This window comes from Ranitomeya variabilis, chromosome 1, assembly GCF_051348905.1.
Source record: "Ranitomeya variabilis isolate aRanVar5 chromosome 1, aRanVar5.hap1, whole genome shotgun sequence".
Lineage (NCBI taxonomy): Eukaryota > Metazoa > Chordata > Amphibia > Anura > Dendrobatidae > Ranitomeya > Ranitomeya variabilis.
The window spans coordinates 606,350,394-606,374,995 of NC_135232.1; the positions used below are offsets into that span (position 1 = coordinate 606,350,394).

Sequence of the window (24,602 nt, forward strand, 5' to 3'; positions counted from 1 at the left end):
GCCACCGTGCAGCTGCTAAGTCTAGAGATGAGCGGAGTTGAAATCTGCAGTTTTACATGAAATAAAACAATATGATTTGCAAAAAAAGCCCCACAAAGCTGCATTCACATGCGGCAGATATATTAAACAGCTAACATCTGTCTCTAACAGCCTCACCTGGCCATGAGCTCCAGACTCAGCAGTGAGCTATTTAATTCCTATCATCTCAGTCTTCCTATGAAGATCAGCTGTAGACAATACTGTGGTGATAAAGAACAGGGGTGCCCTATCTATAACCATCGCCCTACTCGTCCCTAAGATTATTATTAATCCTGGTCCTAACTTTGGCCCTCGCTTTAGCCCTACCAATATCACAAGCCTTTCTTAAGCCCTATCGTCCATATTATAAGCACAATGGTGACAGTGATGACGATGTCTGTAAAGCGCTGTTGAATTAATGGCGATTTATAAGCGAGTATAATAAATAAATAAATGTCAAGAGTCAATGCAGAAAATGTTATGGTGCCTCTAGGGAAAAAATCAGAGAGAAGCTATCACAGAACAATAAGATACGAGCAAAAATACTAAACACAAACTACTCAAGTGATACTCTAAAACTGACATTTTAAAAAGTAAAAATGACTTTACTTTTACCATTTATTTTTAGGTTTAGTTGCACAAAAAGTTCTAATTACGCATGTTAAATACACAAGTTTTTTTTATATCAGCATGTTGTCAACTCTTCATCAGTGTTTTTTGAATGAGAAACGAAAAAAGAGGATTTTTAGTACTCACAGTGAAATCATTTTAGGTAAGTACAAAAAATCCTCTTTCTAGGTCATTTCATTGGGGAACATCCCAAAGCAGTCCAATAAGAAATATAAAAAAAGGTCAGACAAGAAGGCAATGGGATAGTAAGACAGATCCCTCAGGCTGTAACCCGGGGTATTGACTCTTGCAGTACTTTTCTATCCAGGCTCAAGGCAGCCGACGCAAAGGTAAAAACTATGTAAAAGTTTGAGAACTTGTGGATGGAGGACCAGGTTGCAGACTTCAAGAGCTGCAGAGCAGAAGTCTGATGGTGAACAGTCTATGAGGGTGACACCGCCCAGGTGGAGAGAGCCTTAAGCCCCAGCATGAGCACTCTGTGCTTAGCCGCATACATTTCCAGAAATTCAGAATGCTTTCAGCGAGAGAAGGAAGCCTGCAAATGGAGAAACATCGACGAGATTCTTTCAAACGGTCAAATGGGGAGTCTAAACATCTGAATGAGACTGTCATCGGCATGTATTGATGCAACGTACTGACCACATCCAACTTGAATAAAGATTATCCAGACTGATGAGAGACGGAGAAAAGGAATGTAGAACGATCTCACTTAGGGCTCATTTCCACTGGCGAGAGACAAATCGGTCCGTAATCTGGACCGAAAGAAGGGATGTAGCGTATGCGCTTGTCATGCGATTGTCATGCGAGTGTAATGCGAGTGCAATGCGATTTTTAATCGCACCATCCGTTTTACATCCGTATGACATCCGTATGCAATCCGTTTTATTTCTCTGCAACTATTTTTATACAGTCATTTACAGGACCATGGACAGTGTTCTAGGCCACAGAATGGTGATGTATCCGTAAAAAACGGACGGAATACGGATGGTCCGTATTCCGTCCGTTTTTTTTCTCGCACCCATTGACTTGCATTGGCGAGTCTCGTCCGAGACTCGCAGCAAATCGCAGCATGCTGCGATTTTTTTCTCAGTCCGATTTCGGCAGAGAAAAAAAATCGCAAATGAAAAGACACCTATTGAATAACATTGGTCCGAGTGCAATCCGATTTTTTATCGGATTGCACTCGTCCGTTTTCCTCGCCAGTGGAAATGAGTCCTAAGGTTGAAAGTTGCCTTATCCTGCAGAGTTACCAGAAACTGAGAGTGAGTGAGAGAGCCCTCAGCTGGTAACTGGTCTATTGGAAGTAAATGCTACCAGGAAAGCAACCTACCAGGAGATCACCCAGATTGGGTCAAAGGAGAGTCCTGTAAGTCCGCAGAAAAATCACAGACATGTTAACAGTCCCTATAGACTTTCATAAGTACGAGTTCCATTTGTGGAAAACAGGGATTGTACTCGTTAGAAAAAAAAAAATGTGTGAATGAGTCCGAAAGCAAACAGTTTGGGCATACATACCGGTTAGTTATTAATCTCATTATGAGCAGATGGGTCACATTCCTTCTATACAAGCGACCTGTTCACAGTTTGAGGGCCAAATCTTTAATTACAACCTTTTCATTAAATGAGTTTTATGTTTATTGATAATTTTTTTCACATTCTGTAATTTTTTAAATTAATATTTACTTCGGCAATAAAACCCTTTTTTCTAAGACTTTGTGCACACTAAGTCTTTTTGCTGAGTTTTCCAAGCAGACACTAAGTGGAGACTTTATTTTGAAACATTTTTGAGAAGTTTTGAGATTTTGGAAAGTAATTGGAGAGTTTCCACACAGTTTCTGCTCCAAAAACCATTGTGTGTACTTAGCCTAAATGTGCAAATGAACACAGCAGCACCCAGAAAACCCAAAGCTCTGACAAAATACTGGACCCTACTAGGATATCGACCACCTTTTCTTTGGCTCAGGCATCAGTATCAGATCAGTGGGGGTCTGATATTGATGATCTAGGTAGTGGAAAACACCTTCAATTTTAGACAACTCCTTGAAGAATGTCCTTTAATAACACCATGCACATTATCGGACGCCTTTGTCTTCTTGTTATGTTTATACATAGATACGTAAACCAGGCTTAAGTGCTTCCAGTTGTTTTAAAAATTCTTCTCTTTCCTTGGAAAATTCATTCACCTCAATCCTGAAATAAATAAATAAAGGAAAGTAATTACCAAAATAATAAAGATTCAGAGCAAAATTAAAACCCAGCACCCCTGCCATTCACTTCCAGCAGCCAGAAGTGCTCAATTGTGGAACTGTACCGTACAGCTCCGTCAATTTTTTAGCATCAGAAACTGGGTACTGCAGTGGCCCTTATTGATTCAAATAGGGGGTGAATGTACGACTGCGGCCACCATACAGCTAATAGAACTGTCCTGATTAGGGTTGAGCGACTTTCATTTTTTTAAGATCGAGTAGGGTTTTGGGAAACCCGATTTTGTCCAGAGTCGAGTCGAGTGCAGTCGGCCGATTATCGCTAAAAGTCGGGGATCGACCGAAACACGAAACCCAATGCAAGTCAATGGGGAAGCATAGTCGGCAGTGAGTGGAGGCCAGGAAAACACCTACAGTGCCCATTTTAATGCCAAAAACATCCATTCTTGTTTCTGAAGCTTGCCAATCTTAATTAACTGTATAATAATAGTTGGGCATAGGGAATTGGGGGAAAGTTGTGGGGGGAGTAGGGCTGGCTCAAGTTTTTCGTGGGCCCAGGAAATGCGGACTACGTCACGGCGGTGTTGCAGGGAAAGGTAAGTATTTAAAAGTTGCAAGTGCTGTGATCCTGAGCAAGCAGGGGGGGCCCACTCGTTCGCATTGCCACTGGCACAGGGCCCCTCAAAGTACGGCGGTGTGTTTGCATGGCGGGGGCGCCTCCCACCAGCAGCGACACTTTTGCGTACTCTGAGGGGCCCTGTGCCAGTGACGTCGCCAACGAGTATGCCCCCCCACCTGATGAAGGAACCTGCACTTTCATCTGCACCTTCCTCTTTGTCCCTGTGTAAGGTGGTATAACATGCGGGAAGGGGAACCTTACTTTCAGCAGGGACAGATTCTGGCTGTGTAGAGTACAAGGGGAATGTAGTGGTCTAGGTCAATGTACCAGCAGACTCATTTAGCAGTGGCTGGGCAATGGGCAGGATGAGGAGGAAACAGATATAGGGCCAAAGAATAAAGTAGGCTACATGCAGTTCAAAATTGGTAACAGGACTAAACAGGCGGCATTGCTTTGTTCAGTGGAGTAGCAAACCCAAGAGCAGCAGACACTGTTTCAAGGGCCTAACCACACTAGTAGGCCAAATGCAGTTTAATATCTGATAGTATAGGGCGAAAGCCAGAATGTGGAAGCTCAGCTTTGTTCAGTTGAGGACAACACCAGGGAGGGGCAGACACCTTTAGTAGGCCGGAAAAGCCTATTGCATTTTTTAAAATGGTAATTTGGAGCAGAAGGTTGAAGCTCAGCTTTATTTAGTTGAGGGCAACACCAGGGAGGGGCAGAAGCCGTTAGTAGGCCCTAACCACCATTTTTTTTTTTTTTAAAACCACTTAATGAGAGCCGGAAGGTTGAAGCTCAGCTTTATTTAGTTGAGGACAACACCAGGGAGGGGCAGAAGCCGTTAGTAGGCCCTAACCACCATTTTTTTTTTAAAACCACTTAATGAGAGCCGGAAGGTTGAAGCTCAGCTTTATTTAGTTGAGGACAACACCAGGGAGGGGCAGAAGCCGTTAGTAGGCCCTAACCACCATTTTTTTTTTAAAACCACTTAATGAGAGCCGGAAGGTTGAAGCTCAGCTTTATTTAGTTGAGGACAACACCAGGGAGGGGCAGAAGCCGTTAGTAGGCCCAAACCACCATTTTTTTTTTTTTTAAAACCACTTAATGAGAGCCGGAAGGTTGAAGCTCAGCTTTATTTAGTTGAGGACAACACCAGGGAGGGGCAGAAGCCGTTAGTAGGCCCTAACCACCATTTTTTTTTTTAAAACCACATAATGAGAGCCGGAAGGTTGAAGCTCAGCTTTATTTAGTTGAGGACAACACCAGGGAGGGGCAGAAGCCGTTAGTAGGCCCTAACCACCATTTTTTTTTTAAAACCACTTAATGAGAGCCGGAAGGTTGAAGCTCAGCTTTATTTAGTTGAGGACAACACCAGGGAGGGGCAGAAGCCGTTAGTAGGCCCTAACCACCATTTTTTTTTTAAAACCACTTAATGAGAGCCGGAAGGTTGAAGCTCAGCTTTATTTAGTTGAGGACAACACCAGGGAGGGGCAGAAGCCGTTAGTAGGCCCTAACCACCATTTTTTTTTTTTTTAAAACCACTTAATGAGAGCCGGAAGGTTGAAGCTCAGCTTTATTTAGTTGAGGACAACACCAGGGAGGGGCAGAAGCCGTTAGTAGGCCCTAACCACCATTTTTTTTTTAAAACCACTTAATGAGAGCCGGAAGGTTGAAGCTCAGCTTTATTTAGTTGAGGACAACACCAGGGAGGGGCAGAAGCCGTTAGTAGGCCCTAACCACCATTTTTTTTTTTAAAACCACATAATGAGAGCCGGAAGGTTGAAGCTCAGCTTTATTTAGTTGAGGACAACACCAGGGAGGGGCAGAAGCCGTTAGTAGGCCCTAACCACCATTTTTTTTTTAAAACCACTTAATGAGAGCCGGAAGGTTGAAGCTCAGCTTTATTTAGTTGAGGACAACACCAGGGAGGGGCAGAAGCCGTTAGTAGGCCCTAACCACCATTTTTTTTTTTTAAACCACATAATGAGAGCCGGAAGGTTGAAGCTCAGCTTTATTTAGTTGAGGACAACACCAGGGAGGGGCAGAAGCCGTTAGTAGGCCCTAACCACCATTTTTTTTTTAAAACCACTTAATGAGAGCCGGAAGGTTGAAGCTCAGCTTTATTTAGTTGAGGACAACACCAGGGAGGGGCAGAAGCCGTTAGTAGGCCCTAACCACCATTTTTTTTTTTTAAACCATATAATGAGAGCCGGAAGGTTGAAGCTCAGCTTTATTTAGTTGAGGACAACACCAGGGAGGGGCAGAAGCCGTTAGTAGGCCCTAACCACCATTTTTTTTTTTAAAACCACATAATGAGAGCCGGAAGGTTGAAGCTCAGCTTTATTTAGTTGAGGGCAACACCAGGGAGGGGCAGAAGCCGTTAGTAGGCCCTAACCAAAGTTGAAGGCCAAATGCAGTTTAATTTCTGATACTATAGGCCGAAAGCCAGAAGGTGGAAGTTCCGATTTAGACAGTGGAGGACAATTTGAATTAGGGACTGCAGACAGACTTAGTAGGCTGTCCCCTGTGGACCATGCATCCACCACATTAACCCATTGCGCCGTAATGGACACGTAATCTTCCGTGGCCATGCCTACAGGTCCATGCGTCTGTTGTCAGGTGCACCTTTGTACTCACAGATTGCCAGAGTGCATGGACAATGCGGTCTTCTACATGCTGGTGGAGGGTTGGGATGGCTTTTCTCGCAAAAGAAGTGTCGACTGGTTAGCTTGTAGCGTGGTACAGCGTAGTCCATCATGGCCTTATTAATAGTAAATAAAATATATAACTAGGCTCTATGAACTTTTAAATAGGTTCCAGGGGTACACGGGCAGCATTGGTGTGGTCAGTGGAGGAGTATTGCAAGTAGGGGCTGCAGACAGGCTATCAAAGGCCTAAAATAACAAACAGTAGGCAGTCATGGCAGTTTTACATCGGTTACATGGATACACAGGCAGGCACTCCAGGCAGCATTGTGCTCAGTGGAGGAGTATTGCAAGTAGGGGCCGCAGACAGGCTATCAAAGGCCTAAAATAACAAACAGTAGGCAGTCATGGCAGTTTTACATCGGTTACATGGATACACAGGCAGGCACTCCAGGCAGCATTGTGGTCAGTGGAGGAGTATTGCAAGTAGGGGCCGCAGACAGGCTATCAAAGGCCTAAAATAACAAACAGTAGGCAGTCATGGCAGTTTTACATCGGTTACATGGATACACAGGCAGCTAGGTGGTGAGTGGAGGAGTATTTAAAGTAAGGACCGCAGACAGGCTATCAAAGGCCTAACATAACAAACAATAGGCTCATGGCAGTTTTACAGCGGTTACATGGATACACGGGCAGGCAGCTTGGTGGTGAGTGGAGGAGTATTTAAAGTATGGACCGCAGACAGGCTTCGAAGGCCTAACACAATAAAATGGGCTGGCTGTAGGCACTTTAAAATTGGTTCCAGGGGTACACGGGCAGCAGTGGTCTGGTCAGTGGAGGCCTAGTGGAAGTATGGACCGCAGACAGGCTTCGAAGGCCTAACACAATAAAATGGGCTGGCTGTAGGCACTTTAAAATTGGTTCCAGGAGTACACGGGCAGCAGTGGTCTGGTCAGTGGAGGACTAGTGGAAGGAGGGAGCGCAGAAAGGCTTCAAAGGCCTAAAATAACAAACAATAGGCTCATGGCAGTTTTACAGCGGTTACATGGATACACGGGCAGGCAGCTTGGTGGTCAGTGGAGGAGTAGGGACCGCAGACAGGCTATCAAAGGCCTAAAATAACAAACAATAGGCTCATGGCAGTTTTACAGCGGTTACATGGATACACGGGCAGGCAGCTTGGTGCTGAGTGGAGGAGTAGTGCAAGGAGTGTCTGTCCCAGTACTCCCAAAATATAAATAGATGTTAATGTCTCGCAAAACAACCAAAACAAAAAAAAAGATGGCATACTTAGGTACAGGGGTGGGCTCATCTGCTGTGTTTCTGACATAGTAATTTGGCAGTAACTATTTAATGGTGCCAATATAGGACACAGACACAGACTACTTTAAGTTGCATCATAGATGTCTACAAATTTGTATTGTCAGTGCCAGACATTGAATGATGTCAGCGAATAGACTAAAGATTGGTGGAGCTGTGCGACATAATTTTGCACGTAGTAGAGCCCAGTTTGAGCTGGGGTAGGGGGGAACTCTCTTGAGGCCGGCGGGACCGCCCCAGGGCCACTCATGTTACAACGGTGTGTCTGACGTTGGGTGCGCACCACCACCGCCAGAGACACTACATTGTACTATGAGGGACCCAGTAGCAATGCCGTCAACCAAAAGCGAGCACACCCACCTCTTCAGACAAACAGCAGTCTCACGGGTGCTTGCGCCAAGTCGCGATACCACGGCCCCGTGTGGGGAGTTTGGCCATTTAGGGAGGTGTAAACATGTCGTATGCTGTACAATCTGCAGCAGCAAATTAGACATTAGAAAAGTAATTCACAGGCAAGAGCTTTTCATAGGAAAGCTAGGTGTCGGCCGGGCAAGGTGGGGCAAAAGATTTTGAAATCCAGTTGTGGTTCATTTTAATGAATGTTAGATCGTCAACATTTTGGGTAGCCAGACGAGTCCTTTTTTCGGTTAATATTGACCCTGCAGCACTGAATACTCTTTCTGATAGGACACTTGCTGCCGGGCAAGCAAGCTCCTGCAATGCATATTCTGCCAATTCTGGCCAGGTGTCTAATTTGGAGGCCCAGTAATCAAATGGGAATGACGGTTGAGGGAGAACATCGATAAGGGATGAAAAATAGTTAGTAACCATACTGGACAAATGTTGTCTCCTGTCACTTTCAATTGATGCAGCAGTACCTGTCCTGTCTGCGGTCATAGCAAAATCACTCCACAACCTGGTCAGAAAACCCCTCTGTCCAACGCCACTTCTGATGTGTGCACCCCTAACACTCCTAGTCTGCTGCCCCCTGGAGCTCGTGTGAGAACGATCACGTGCGCTGTGTGCTGGGAATGCCTGAAGCAAACGGTCAACAAGAGTTGATTGTTTGGTTGCTAATATTAGTTCCAAGTTCTCATGTGGCATAATATTTTGCAATTTGCCTTTATAGCGTGGATCAAGGAGGCAGGCCAACCAGTAATCGTCATCGTTCATCATTTTCGTAATGCGTGTGTCCCTTTGTAGGATACGTAAGGCATAATCCGCCATGTGGGCCAAAGTTCCACTTGTCAAATCTCCGGTTGTGATTGGTTGAGGGGCAGTTGCAGGCAAATCTACGTCACTTGTGTCCCTCAAAAAACCAGAACCCGGCCGTGACACGCAACCAATTTCCTGTGCCCCCGTGAAAGTTTCCGCATTAAAAATATACTCATCCCCATCATCCTCCTCGTCCTCCACCTCCTCTTCGCCCGCTACCTCGTCCTGTACACTGCCCTGACCAGACAATGGCTGACTGTCATCAAGGCTTCCCTCTTCCTCTGGTGCAGACGCCTGCTCCTTTATGTGCGTCAAACTTTGCATCAGCAGACGCATTAGGGGGATGCTCATGCTTATTACGGCGTTGTCTGCACTAACCAGCCGTGTGCATTCCTCAAAACACTGAAGGACTTGACACATGTCTTGTATCTTCGACCACTGCACACCTGACAACTCCATGTCTGCCATCCTACTGCCTGCCCGTGTATCCTCCCACAAATAAATAACAGCACGCCTCTGTTCGCACAGTCTCTGAAGCATGTGCAGTGTTGAGTTCCACCTTGTTGCAACGTCTATGATTAGGCGATGCTGGGGAAGGTTCAAAGACCGCTGATAGGTCTGCATACGGCTGGCGTGTACAGGCGAACGTCGGATATGTGAGCAAAGTGCACGCACTTTGAGGAGCAGGTCGGAGAACCCAGGATAAGTTTTCAATAAGCACTGCACCACCAGGTTTAAGGTGTGAGCCAGGCAAGGAATGTGTTTCAGTTGGGAAAGGGAGATGGCAGCCATGAAATTCCTTCCGTTATCACTCACTACCTTGCCTGCCTCAAGATCTACTGTGCCCAGCCACGACTGCGTTTCTTGTTGCAAGAACTCGGACAGAACTTCCGCGGTGTGTCTGTTGTCGCCCAAACACTTCATAGCCAATACAGCCTGCTGACGCTTGGCAGTAGCTGGCCCATAATGGGACAACTGGTGTGCAACAGTGTCATCTGCCGATGGAGTGGTTGGCCGACTGCGTTCTGTGGAAGAGCTGTAGCTTCTGCAGGAGGACGAGGAGGAGGAGGAGGGGGTGCGAACGCCTACAGCCAACTGTTTCCTAGACCGTGGGCTAGGCACAACTGTCCCTAAATTGATGTCGCCTGTGGACCCTGCATCCACCACATTCACCCAGTGTGCCGTGATGGACACATAACGTCCCTGGCCATGCCTACTGGTCCATGCATCTGTAGTCAGGTGCACCTTTGTACTCACAGATTGCCTGAGTGCATGGACGATGCGCTGTTTAACATGCTGGTGCAGGGCTGGGATGGCTTTTCTGGAAAAAAAGTGTCGACTGGGTAGCTCGTATCGTGGTTCAGCGTACTCCATCAGGGCTTTGAAAGCTTCGCTTTCAACTAACCGGTAGGGCATCATCTCTAACGAGATTAGTCTAGCTATGTGGGCGTTAAAACCCTGTGTACGCGGATGCGAGGATAAGTACTTCCTTTTTCTAACCAGAGTCTCATGTAGGGTGAGCTGGACTGGAGAGCTGTAGATCGTGGAACTTTCGGGTGTGCCGGTGGACATGGCAGACTGAGAGACGGTTGGAGACGGTATTGTTTCCGCCGGTGCCCTACATGCAATATTTCCTCCTACAAAACTGGTGATTCCCTGACCCTGACTGCTTTTGGCTGGCAAAGAAACCTGCACAGATACTGCCGGTGGTGCGGAAAATGGTGGCCTTACAGTGACGGAAGGGATGTTGCGTTGCTGACTAGCTTCATTGGCCGAGGGTGCTACAACCTTGAGGGACGTTTGGTAGTTAGTCCAGGCTTGAGAATGCATGGTGGTTAAGTGTCTATGCATGCAACTAGTATTTAGACTTTTCAGATTCTGACCTCTGCTTAAGCTAGTTGAACATTTTTGACAGATGACTTTGCGCTGATCAGTTGGATGTTGTTTAAAAAAATGCCAGACTGCACTCTTCCTAGACTCTGATCCCTTTTCAGGGATTGCAGACTGAGCTTTAACCGGATGGCAACGCTGTGCTCCAACAGGTTTTGGCTTTGACACGCGTTTTGGTCCAGATACGGGCCCGGCAGATGGAACCTGTTGCGATGTTGATGCCTGCTGCGGCCCCTCCTCCACCTCCGCTTCTGAACTACTGCCGCCTGCACCCTGTTCCCCCAATGGCTGCCAATCGGGGTCAATAACTGGGTCATCTATTACCTCCTCTTCGAGCTCGTGTGCAACTTCGTCTGTGTCACTGTGTCGGTCGGTGGTATAGCGTTCGTGGCGGGGCAACATAGTCTCATCAGGGTCTGATTGTGGATCTGTACCCTGAGAGGGCAATGTGGTGGTCTGAGTCAAAGGAGCAGCATAGTACTCTGGCTGTGGCTGTGCATCAGTGCACTCCATGTCAGAATATACTTGTAATGGGCATGGCCTGTTAAATGTTTCACTTTCTAAGCCAGGGACGGTATGTGTAAAGAGCTCCATGGAGTGACCCGTTGTGTCGCCTGCTGCATCCTTCTCTCTTGTTGTAGTTTTTGCTGAGGAGGACAAGGAAGCGACTTGTCCCTGACCGTGAACATCCACAAGCGACGCGCTGCTTTTACATTTACCAGTTTCGGAAGAGGAGGCAAAAGAGCTAGAGGCTGAGTCTGCAATGTAAGCCAAAACTTGCTGTTGCTGCTCCGCCTTTAAAAGCGGTTTTCCTACTCCCAGAAAAGAGAGCGTTCGAGGCCTTGTGTAGCCTGACGACGAAACTGGCTCCACAGCTCCAGACTTAGGTGGAATATTTTTATCCCCACGACCACCTGATGCTCCACTACCACTACCATCATTACCAGCTGACAATGAACGCCCACGACGACCTCTTGCACCAGACTTCCTCATTGTTTTAAAATCTTAACCAAAGTAACTTTATTTGTTGCTATCAAACAACTTACACGGTGAGCTATAACTTCAGTATGATTTCAATATCCCTTAACAGGTTGGTGAGACCACAAGGAAAATCAGGCACAATGTTACACACTCTGTTTTCTGTGGCACAAAATCACAGAGATGACACACACGCAGGACTGTCACTCAAGCACTAATGTCAATATTAATCTCCCACCTAATTTATTTATTTTTTTTTCTCAGGGAGACTTTAGAAACCAAATAATATTAAAAAAAAAAAAAAAAAAGGCTTTCTATGGCCCACAATTAGAGAGAGAGAGGTGGCACAACCAGGAGTCAAGACTGGCGCACAAGCTGAAAGGGCAATATTACTCTCCCACTGTTTTTTATGTTTTTTTTGTTTTTTTCAGGGAGACTTTAGAAACCAAATAATATTAAAAAAACCAAAAAAAAAAAAGGCTTTCTATGGCCCACTGAATGAGAGGGAGAGAGGTGGCACACCCAGGAGTCAAGACTGGCACACAAGCTGAAAGGGCAATATTACTCTCCCACTGTTTTTTTATGTATTTTTTGTTTTTTCAGGGAGACTTTAGAAACCCAATAATATTTTTTAAAAAAAAAAAGGCTTTCTATGGCCCACAATTAGAGAGAGAGAGGTGGCACAACCAGGAGTCAAGACTGGCGCACAAGCTGAAAGGGCAATATTACTCTCCCACTGTTTTTTATGTTTTTTTTGTTTTTTTCAGGGAGACTTTAGAAACCAAATAATATTAAAAAAACCAAAAAAAAAAAAGGCTTTCTATGGCCCACTGAATGAGAGGGAGAGAGGTGGCACACCCAGGAGTCAAGACTGGCACACAAGCTGAAAGGGCAATATTACTCTCCCACTGTTTTTTTATGTATTTTTTGTTTTTTTCAGGGAGACTTTAGAAACCCAATAATATTTAAAAAAAAAAATAAATAGGCTTTCTATGGCCCACTGAATGAGAGGGAGAGAGGTGGCACACCCAGGAGTCAAGACTGGCACACAAGCTGAAAGGGCAATATTACTCTCCCACTGTTTTTTTAGGTTTTTTTGTTTTTTCAGGGAGACTTTAGAAACCCAATAATATTTAAAAAAAAAAATAAATAGGCTTTCTATGGCCCACTGAATGAAAGGGAGAGAGGTGGCACACCCAGGAGTCAAGACTGGCACACAAGCTGAAAGGGCAATATTACTCTCCCACTGTTTTTTTATGTATTTTTTGTTTTTTTCAGGGAGACTTTAGAAACCCAATAATATTTTAAAAAAAAAATAAATAGGCTTTCTATGGCCCACTGAATGAGAGGGAGAGAGGTGGCACACCCAGGAGTCAAGACTGGCACACAAGCTGAAAGGGCAATATTACTCTCCCACTGTTTTTTTAGGTTTTTTTTTTTTTTTCAGGGAGAATTAGAAACCAAATAATATTAAAAAAAAAAAAAATAGGCTTTCTATGGCCCACTGAATGAAAGGGAGAGAGGTGGCACACCCAGGAGTCAAGACTGGCACACAAGCTGAAAGGGCAATATTACTCTCCCACTGTTTTTTTATGTATTTTTTGTTTTTTCAGGGAGACTTTAGAAACCCAATAATATTTAAAAAAAAAAATAAATAGGCTTTCTATGGCCCACTGAATGAGAGGGAGAGAGGTGGCACACCCAGGAGTCAAGACTGGCACACAAGCTGAAAGGGCAATATTACTCTCCCACTGTTTTTTTAGGTTTTTTTTGTTTTTTCAGGGAGACTTTAGAAACCCAATAATATTTAAAAAAAAAAATAAATAGGCTTTCTATGGCCCACTGAATGAAAGGGAGAGAGGTGGCACACCCAGGAGTCAAGACTGGCACACAAGCTGAAAGGGCAATATTACTCTCCCACTGTTTTTTTATGTATTTTTTGTTTTTTTCAGGGAGACTTTAGAAACCCAATAATATTTTAAAAAAAAAATAAATAGGCTTTCTATGGCCCACTGAATGAGAGGGAGAGAGGTGGCACACCCAGGAGTCAAGACTGGCACACAAGCTGAAAGGGCAATATTACTCTCCCACTGTTTTTTTAGGTTTTTTTTTTTTTTTCAGGGAGAATTAGAAACCAAATAATATTAAAAAAAAAAAAAATAGGCTTTCTATGGCCCACTGAATGAAAGGGAGAGAGGTGGCACACCCAGGAGTCAAGACTGGCACACAAGCTGAAAGGGCAATATTACTCTCCCACTGTTTTTTTATGTATTTTTTGTTTTTTCAGGGAGACTTTAGAAACCCAATAATATTTAAAAAAAAAAATAAATAGGCTTTCTATGGCCCACTGAATGAGAGGGAGAGAGGTGGCACACCCAGGAGTCAAGACTGGCACACAAGCTGAAAGGGCAATATTACTCTCCCACTGTTTTTTTAGGTTTTTTTTGTTTTTTCAGGGAGACTTTAGAAACCCAATAATATTTAAAAAAAAAAATAAATAGGCTTTCTATGGCCCACTGAATGAAAGGGAGAGAGGTGGCACACCCAGGAGTCAAGACTGGCACACAAGCTGAAAGGGCAATATTACTCTCCCACTGTTTTTTTATGTATTTTTTGTTTTTTTCAGGGAGACTTTAGAAACCCAATAATATTTTTAAAAAAAAATAAATAGGCTTTCTATGGCCCACTGAATGAGAGGGAGAGAGGTGGCACACCCAGGAGTCAAGACTGGCACACAAGCTGAAAGGGCAATATTACTCTCCCACTGTTTTTTTAGGTTTTTTTTTTTTTTTCAGGGAGAATTAGAAACCAAATAATATTAAAAAAAAAAAAAATAGGCTTTCTATGGCCCACTGAATGAAAGGGAGAGAGGTGGCACACCCAGGAGTCAAGACTGGCACACAAGCTGAAAGGGCAATATTACTCTCCCACTGTTTTTTTATGTATTTTTTGTTTTTTCAGGGAGACTTTAGAAACCCAATAATATTTAAAAAAAAAAATAAATAGGCTTTCTATGGCCCACTGAATGAGAGGGAGAGAGGTGGCACACCCAGGAGTCAAGACTGGCACACAAGCTGAAAGGGCAATATTACTCTCCCACTGTTTTTTTAGGTTTTTTTTTTTTTTCAGGGAGACTTTAGAAACCAAATAATATTAAAAAAAAAAAAAAAAAAAAAAAAATAGGCTTGCTATAGCCCACTGAATGAGAGATAGCACACACAGCAGTGGCACACAAGCCCTGACTGAGGCCAATATTTTTCTCCCACTGATTGATGTAGTGTTTTTGTGTTGAGGTAGAATTTAGAACACAAATCACGGAAAAAATAAATAGGCTTTCTATGGCCCACTGAATGAAAGGGAGAGAGGTGGCACACCCAGGAGTCAAGACTGGCACACAAGCTGAAAGGGCAATATTACTCTCCCACTGTTTTTTTATGTATTTTTTGTTTTTTCAGGGAGACTTTAGAAACCCAATAATATTTTAAAAAAAAAAAAAGGCTTTCTATGGCCCACAATTAGAGAGAGAGAGGTGGCACAACCAGGAGTCAAGACTGGCGCACAAGCTGAAAGGGCAATATTACTCTCCCACTGTTTTTTATGTTTTTTTTGTTTTTTTCAGGGAGACTTTAGAAACCAAATAATATTAAAAAAAGCAAAAAAAAAAAAGGCTTTCTATGGCCCACTGAATGAGAGGGAGAGAGGTGGCACACCCAGGAGTCAAGACTGGCACACAAGCTGAAAGGGCAATATTACTCTCCCACTGTTTTTTTATGTATTTTTTGTTTTTTTCAGGGAGACTTTAGAAACCCAATAATATTTAAAAAAAAAAATAAATAGGCTTTCTATGGCCCACTGAATGAGAGGGAGAGAGGTGGCACACCCAGGAGTCAAGACTGGCACACAAGCTGAAAGGGCAATATTACTCTCCCACTGTTTTTTTAGGTTTTTTTTTTTTTTCAGGGAGACTTTTGAAACCAAATAATATTAAAAAAAAAAATAAAAAAAAAATATAGGCTTGCTATAGCCCACTGAATGAGAGATAGCGCACACACAGCAGTGGCACACAAGCCCTGACTGAGGCCAATATTTTTCTCCCACTGATTGATGTAGTGTTTCTGTGTTGAGGTAGATTTTAGAACACAAATCACGGAAAAAATAAATAGGCTTTCTATGGCCCACTCAGTGAGAGATGGCACACACAGGGATGGCACTGTAGCAGAAATGCCAATCTTAATCTCCCACAAAAAAAAAACAAAAAAAAACAAAAAACTGTCCTACAATTACTATCTCCCTGCAGTAATGTAAGCCAGGTATGGCAGGCAGCAATAGGAGTGGACTGATGCACAAATTAAATAAAAAGTGTGGACAAACAAAAAAGATAGCTGTGCAGAAAGGAAGGAACAAGAGGATATGTGCTTTGAAAAAAGCAGTTGGTTTCCACAGTGGCGTACACACAGCAATACAGCTATCACGGAGCCTTCTAGGGCAGCCCAATGAGCTACAGCGCTGAGGGGAAAAAAAAAAAAAAATAGCTTCCACTGTTCCTGCACACCGAAGGTGGTGTTGGACAGTGGAAATCGCTGCAGCACAAGCGGTTTGGTGGTTAGTGGACCCTGCCTAACGCTCTCCCTGCTTCTGATGAAGCGGCAGCAACCTGTCCCTAAGCTCAGATCAGCAGCAGTAAGATGGCGGTCGGCGGGAACGCCCCTTTATAGCCCCTGTGACGCCGCAGACAGCAAGCCAATCACTGCAATGCCCTTCTCTAAGATGGTGGGGACCAGGATCTATGTCATCACGCTGCCCACACTCTGCGTTCACCTTCATTGGCTGAGAAATGGCGCTTTTCGCGTCATTGAAACGCGACTTTGGCGCGAAAGTCGCGTACCGCATGGCCGACAAGCACAGGGGTCGGATCGGGTTTCATGAGACGCCGACTTAGCCAAAAGTCGGCGACTTTTGAAAATGATCGACCCGTTTCGCTCAACCCTAGTCCTGATCAGTTCCACCAGAAACGGCTGATCAGCGGGGGTGCTGGGTGTCACACCCCAACAATCTTAAATTGATGGACTGAAATTATGATAGGTCATCAATATCTAAGTCCCAGACAACCCCTTTAACAACAACATCTGATAGCATTATTATTCATGTGGACACCAGAGCCCCTTTACAAAATAGCCATTAGGAAATAGGATTCAACACATTTACTCAACCTACGGAAGTCTCTTGACTTAAGAGAACTTAAAGGGGTCTTGATATCAGAAAAGTCTGTGCTTAGAGTAAAGCCTCTCATACACAATATATAGCTGTTGGTTGAGCTGTTGGGTATCCCTCACAATTCCTCTATACATAGTAGCTCTCATTCTTCCCAGTTTTCTTCTCCTGTGTCCTCACAGACAGCTATTGACAGACTCCTCAAATAAAGATAAGCCTAAAACTAATGCATAGTCACTGAAAAAGACACTTTAGGAAAAACTGCAGGCAGGGTCTGCTGGTTGTAAAATTCGGTTGCTATACTGGTGTATAAAAGACATCATGTCCACACATCCCTAGGAGTCTGAGTTGAGGAGAGATGCTTCATGCAGATCCCCTTGGTTGGACTTACCTGATCTCCTTCAGGTTTTGTGAATTTAATATAAGCTCTTGCATAATTTCAGTGCTGGCATCAGTAAGGTAATTATGGCTCAGATCTAGATGTGTGAGATTGGGGTTTTGGTCTAGTAAGGTCAGAAGTGGAGCATATTCATCTGTCAACTTTATCTGCTGGAGCCTGAGGAGAAATATAATGGTTATAATGGTTCAGAATGGACAAATATAGTGCTCATGAAGACTTATCTTCCTTCAACAACCTTAGGACACCAGAGATGTTGTTAAAGGGAATCTGGTGCCTTGTAAGTGAGGATATTCATTTTGCTCCTTTGCCTTGGGAGACAAGATCTCTATCTGCGCATGCGCCACCTCCGGCAGACTTTTTCCCGAAGCCCACCACAGGGAAATCAATGGGAAAGTGTGGAAACTCCACTCAATGCCGGGCCTGCAGCCTCGCAGTTCCGGGACACCCCGTCCTCTCAGCATGGTGGCCACAGCATTGCCCCACTTCTGTCACCTCCTCCAGCTTCCTGCACTAGCAACCCTGCCTCCTGTGACCCCGTTCCACTGCAGCCTGGGTAAGCTACATTTGGATTATAAGACGCACCCACATTTTCCTCCCAAATTTGGGGGAACAAAAGTGAGCCTTATAATCTGCAAAATACGGTACATTATTACCACAAACATATTATTTTAGGCACAGATTTTACATTTTCATATGGGGAAATTGGTAAAAATGGCACCAAAATTTGGCACATAATTTCTGCTGAACATTCCAATACTCGATATATGGCTGTACAGTACTACTTAGCCATACGGAAAGACTCGGGAGTGATGAAGCGCTATTTGACTCTGGGAGCACAGATTTTGCTAGAATAGTTTGTGGACCCATATGCAGAACCCCTAAGTTCCAGATCCACAGAATACCTCCCCTCAAGTGACCACATTTTGGAAATTATACCCTTCTGGGCATTTATCTACAGGTGTAGTGACAATTTTCACGCCATGTTTTCTAGAAATAAACAGCAATAGATTTTTCTGAGTAAAAATTGCAAATCTGTCATTGTAGTCCTCAGTACATTGTAGAGACCAGTACATTGTGCCTATCTCCTGCTTCTGGAGACATGCATCCAGTAAATTAGGCAGGCCCTCATTGCTACAGAGATGCCAAACATGTGGATGCTAAATGTAGTTTAGAGACGCTATGAGGCTCAGAAGGGAGGGGGCATTGGATTCGGTAGCGCAGAATTCACGGAATTGCTTTGGAGAGGTGAGGAGCCATTTTGCTTTTCCAGCGCCTTTATGCTACCAGTAACATGGAAGCCCCATATACTGTATTTCCATTAACAGATGACAGATCTGAGTGGGGACTTGCATTTTTTATGGCTTGAGTTGAAGCTTTTATTTGGAACATTTTACATAACATTTGGGATCACATTTATGCTGACCACTTACTTTGGGGTTTCCATCTAAATCTCATAGTGACGGGATTCAGATGAATCCCCCCAGGGATCCATTCACTGTGGACTACATCTGGCCTCAGTTTGGTAGTGTCCTTCTTTTCAGAAGTGCACAAAACTGTGGCAGACCACACTTTTATGTATGAATAAAAAGTCAGATAAAATTCTGGTTCTGGGTGGTTCTGAATGCGGCAATACCGAATAGGTGTATTGTTTTATGTTTTGACGCTTTTACACAATAAAAACTACTTTTTAGAAAAATAAATATTTTTGCATCAATTTATTCTGAGAGCTATAGCTGTTTTATTTCTCTGCTGAAGGAGCTGTATGGTGGCAGTTTTTTGTAGGACAAGATTACGTTTTCAGCTATACCATTTCTATTTACATTTGACTTTTCAATCACATTTTATTCCACTTTTTGTTCTGTGGTATGAAAAAAACATAATTTTTTACACTTTTTAATTATTTTTTACAGCGTTGAAGGAGTTAACTTGTGCGACAGTTTAAAAGATAGGTTCATTATGGACGCGGCTATACCAAATATGTGTAGTTTTTGTTTTCACATAAATATATCTATTTATTGGTATAATGATTTTGTGATTTTTTCTTTTTTTATATTTTTACAATTTTTAAAAACTTTAATTTAACTTTTTTACATTGTCCCAGGATGGGAGATCAACTTTCCCTGCACTGATTATCAGTCCCTGGCACACAGGGAGATGGCATGTCACCTCGTGCTCTGTGCAGGAACTTACAGGCCACTGTACCTGGGTGACCACACAGCCATCTTTAAGCCCGTTGTCACCATGGAGACAATCAGCACAACGCGATTGCAATCACATTGTGCATATCAGAAAAGAGAGGAAGCTTCCTCTCTAAACCGATCAATGTTGCTGTCGCTATTGATAGCAGCCTCAGAGGGGTTAAACGCCCATGATTAGCACTAGCACTGTTCATGGACATTTTTACTGAGTGCCCGCTATAATATAAAGGTGACGCCCGCTGATGATTGTGGGAACGCACCTCCAGTGGCACCATACATTTATGGCGGATGTCGTAAAGGGATTCATAAAACAACCTGATGAAACACAAAATGCTTAGTAAGACTACTCACGACAAATGTGATATAGTGCAGGATGGTCTACTAAGAATAGTAATCAAATCGGACAAATATGGACCGGCCAGATTGTTCCTGGACAGATCTAGGTCTGTGACGCTCTGGTTCTCAAGTAATATAGATGCCAGTGAAGAACATGATTCTGATGTGAAAGAATTATTCCTCAAGCTGTGAAAAGAATAAAGAAGTTGCATGTTTTACATTATCTCTAGATGTCACTATCTGTTCCTTCTCCTAGAAGGGTATACAAGAAGTCTAGCTTTTTGGAATAATCAGAATATACTTTAGAGAATTAAGGTTCTTACCTTAATTTTTGAACCCTGCAGGCACCTGGAGCTAGGATCCCATAAAATGACAGCATATCACTGTCTTTCAAGTCATTGTTCGAAAGCCTAAACCAAGGCAATAGGAAATTATCAAATGTCAGTTAATAGAATTACACTCAAAATGTACAATTTGCTTTTGTATATACAGTAAATGTGGTGCGTTTTGGTGTGTGAACTTCAGAAATCAATTTGATTTCCTACCTGAGCTTTTGAACTGTGTGCAGAATTCCTGTGAGCCTCTCCAAGCCTTCACTTTGAATGAAGCATCTATCTAGATTAAGGTATTCAGTTTCTTTGCAGGATTCAAGGATAAAAGCCAAGACGGTACAGTCCACAGGTGTAAGATGGAATTCCGAAAAGTCCAGCTGTCCATGGGATCCTATCGTGCTACAAACAAGATGCTTATTCCGGGATTCAAAAAGATAAGTGATTAGATTCATTTTCTCAGAGGGATCCGTTTCCAGTGTCCACTTTGTTTCAATTTCTTGCTTGATCCACCTTATGACATACTCAGAAGCAGAAGTTGTACTACCTAGGAAGGACTGCAGAAGAGATCTAGTGGTACCATCAGAGAGGCCACAGAGAAATCGGATGAACATTTCACCCCGACCGTCCTCAAATGATTTAACTCTATTAAGTGTGAACTTCATGTCTGCCTCAGAAAAGTTCAAGAAATGAAGCAAAGCTGAGAAGAACTCCTGTATGGTGAGATGTAGGAAAGAGAAAGTGCGCATATGACTTTCTATTAAAAAACTGGAAAGTAATTTTGATGTAATGTCCACTTGAAATGTTTCAAAGTCCCTGGTATCAAAAGAAAGAATGTGATTCATTACTCCATATTGTGCCACCTTCCCAATGGAAATCATGAGCTTCTCGGGATGTTCAGTATCTGCGGAGTGATTAGCAAGAATGTTGGCCACGTAAGACACAAAGAGTTGCGTCACTGTTTTAGGTGGAAGTGTATTTTGTTGACCATCCTTCATTTGTGTTGTAAATGACATGGATAATACTGTACAGATGATCCAGCAGTATGATGGGATGTAGCAGAAGGTGTACAATGTGTCGTTCTGTCTCACATATTGCAAAACCCTACTAGACAATTCCTTGTCTATGAAAAATTGTTCAAAGTATGCCTCCCTTTCCTTGGGGAAGAATCCCATGATCTCAGAGACCCTTTGGAAAACACCAATATCAACAGAAGCCAGTTTGGTTGGTCGACTAGTCAACAGTATTGAAGACCCATTGAGAAGTCTTTGTCTCACCAAGCTAACCACAATGACACCAAGTCTCTCCTGCTGTTTGGTGTTGGAGCATACAGTTTGTGAACGAAAATTAATGTCATGAACACTTTCATCTAGACCATCAAAGATGAAGAGTAGTTTTTCGGGATCCTTTAAGATATCTTGAAGATGAGTCTGTAGATAAGGATATTGGTCAAGGATCATGTCTTCCAAACTGATTGTATCATATCTGTTTAAATCCCGGAATTTAAAGAGGAAAATAAAAGAAAATCTCTGATAATGTTTCTTAGTCACCCAGTCATAGACAAACTTTTGCATTAGTGTGGTCTTTCCAACTCCAGGTACACCACTGACCATAACTGCACGTGGTGTACACCAGGAACGGTGACACCAACGGAACAGCCTGTTGGGTGAGATCCGCTCTAAAGTGCTTTGTGCTTTACTCAAATAATGCTCATGTCTTCCCCCAGTTTCTATTATCTCATGTTGAGTGCGATTCCTGAACTGCTGAGTAGAGACAACAATTAGATCCAGGTAGCAAGTAGAAATGCTATCGCTTCGTCTCTGTTTTGCTAGTCCTGGTGCACTGTGTTCTTCTAAAGTTTGGGTCATTTCTAAAAGATGTTTCTTATGAATATTATGGGTATCTGCAAAAAAATAAGATTAAAAAATATAATCAACCTAAAACTTTGTTAAATGAATATAAATTGAGATGAACAGACACTAATCACAGTAAATGAGCATACAGTGGATACGGAAAGTATTCAGACCCCTTTACATTTTTCACTCTGTTTCATTGCAGCCATTTGGTAAATTCAAAAAAAAAAATTTTTCTCATTAATGTACACTCTGCATCCCATCTTGACTGAAACCCCCCCCAGAAATGTAGAAACTTTTGCAAATTTATTGAAAAAAAACAACAAAAAACGGAAATATCACATGGTAATAATTATGCAGACCCTTTGCTCAGAAACTCATATTTAAGTCACATGCTGTCCATTTTCTTGTGATCCTCCTTGAGATGGTTCTACTTCTTCATTGGAGTCCATCTGTGTTTAATTAAACTGATAGGACTTGATTTGGAAAGGCACACACCTGTCTATATAAGACCTCACAGCTCACAGTGCATGTAAGACCAAATGAGAATCATGAGGTCAAAGGAACTGGCCAAGGAGCTCAGAGATAGAATTGTGGCAAGGCTCAGATCTGGCCATGGTTACAAAAGAATTTTTGTAGTACTCAAGGTTCATAAGAGTACAGTGGCCTCCATAATCCATAGATGGAGACGTTTGGGACCACCAGAAGTCTTCCTAAACCTGGCTGTCCAGCCAAACTGAGCAATCGTGGGAGAAGAGCCTTGGTGAGAAAGGTAAAGAATCTTGGGGTTCCCAAGATCACTGTTGCTGAGCTCCAGAGATGCAGTAGGGAGATGGGAGAAAGTTCCACAAAGTCAATTATCACTGCAGCCCTTCACCAGTAGGGCCTTTATGGCAGAGTGGCTCAACGGAAGCCTCTCCTCAGTACAAGACATATGAAGGCCAGCATAGTTTGCTAAAAAACACATAAAGGACTCCCAGACTATGAGAAATTAGATTCTCTGGTCTGATGAGATGAAGACAGACCTTTTTGGAGATTATTCTAAGCATTATGTGTGGAGAAAACCAGGCACTGCTCATCACCTGCCCAATACAATCCCAACAGTGAAACATTTTGGTGGCAGCATCATGGTATGGGGGTGTTTTTAAGCTACAGGGACAGGACGACTGGTTGCCATTTTAGGAAACATGAATGCGGCCAAATACAGATATATCATGGATGAAAACCTCTTCCAGAGTGCTCTGGACCTCAGACTTGGCCGAAGGCTCACCTTCCACCAAGACAATGACCCTAAGTAGACAGCTAAAATAACAATTGAGTGGCTTCAGAACAACTTTGTGACCATTCTTGACTGGCCCAGCCAGAAGCCTGACCTAAACCCAATTGAGCATCTCTGGAGAGACCTGGCAAATGCTGTCCACCAACGTTCACCATCCAGCATGACAGAACTGTAGAGGATCTGCAAGGAAGAATGGCAGAGGATCCCCAAATCCAGGTGTGAAAAACTTGTTGCATCATTCCCAAGAAGACTCATGGCTGTTCTAGCTCAAAAGGGTGATTCTACTAAATACTGAGCAAAGGGTCTGAATACTTATGACCATGTGATATTTCAGTTTATCTTTATTAATAAATTTGCAAAAAGTTCTACATTTTTACTTTTTTCAGTCAAGATGGGGTGCAGAGTGTATATTAATGAAAAAAAATTAACTTTTTTGAATTTACCAAATGGCTGCAATGAAACAAAGAGTGAAAAATGTGAAAGAGTCTGAATACTTTCTGTACCCACTGTAGGAAACAATCAGGTAATAGCTACAGATTGCACCTACATATTTTATCCTGCAGAAAATACTAGGATCTTTAAAGGGAACCTGTCACCCCCAAAATCGAGGGTGAGCTAAGCCCACCAGCATCAGGGGCTTATCTACAGCGTTCTGTAATGCTGTAGATAAGCCCCCGATGTATCCTAAAAGATAAGAAAAAGAGGTTCGATTATACTCACCCAGGGGCGGTCCCGGTCCGGTCCGATGTGTGTCGCGGTCCTGCCGGCGCCTCCCATCTTCATCAGATGACGTCCTCTTCTGGTCTTCATGCTGCGGCTCCGGCACGGGGGTACTTTGTCTGCTCTGTTGAGGGCAGAGCAAAGTACTGCAGTGCGCAGTCGCGGGCCTCTCTGACCTTTCTCGGTGCCTGCGCACTGCAGTACTTTGCTCTGCCCTCAACAGGGCAGACAAAGTACGCCTGCGCCGGAGCCGCAGCTTGAAGAACAGAAGATGACGTCATCATAAGAAGATGGGAGGCCCCGGACCGGACAGCGACGCCCACCGGATCGGACCACCTGCCCAGGTGAGTATGATATAACCTCTTTTTCTCATCTTTTAGGATACATCGGGGGCTTATCTATAGCATTACAGAATGCTGTAGATAAGCCCCTGATGCCGGTGGGCTTAGCTCACCCTCGATTTTGGGGGTGACAGGTTCCCTTTAACCTGCAACGTACAAGGAGGGAGAGGCAGGTAGACCAATGGATAGTTTCTGGAAGGACTCCTGCATTCGCGGATCCAAATTGCACCCTTTTTGCCCTTCTCTCAGCATATAGACATGAAGCAGTCCAGACAGTGACCAGTAAGGGTCAGTAATCTAACTGATTATACATGTGAAGTCCAGATCATAGGTACAGTCTGTACTCATATACTTTAACCTACGGAAAGACCTTACCTCTACAACTTACAAGGTAGGAGAGGTAGATACCTCTGTAG

General features: G+C 43.5%; 1 protein-coding gene across 1 annotated transcript in view; it reads right to left on the minus strand.

Annotated features, from left to right (window-relative positions):
- Positions 1 to 597: 597 nt before the first annotated feature.
- LOC143770356 (NACHT, LRR and PYD domains-containing protein 3-like) overlaps positions 598 to 24,602 on the minus strand; it is a 30,766-nt gene continuing 6,761 nt past the window's right edge. Inside the window, exons 6-10 of the mRNA XM_077259926.1 lie at positions 20,210 to 21,896; positions 19,988 to 20,074; positions 19,680 to 19,850; positions 17,122 to 17,286; positions 598 to 2,838 (exon numbers count right to left, since the gene is read on the minus strand). Of these exons, the coding sequence (XP_077116041.1) occupies positions 2,751 to 2,838; positions 17,122 to 17,286; positions 19,680 to 19,850; positions 19,988 to 20,074; positions 20,210 to 21,896 (2,198 nt within the window). The 3' untranslated portion in view covers positions 598 to 2,750. The remainder of the gene's footprint in view (positions 2,839 to 17,121; positions 17,287 to 19,679; positions 19,851 to 19,987; positions 20,075 to 20,209; positions 21,897 to 24,602) is intronic.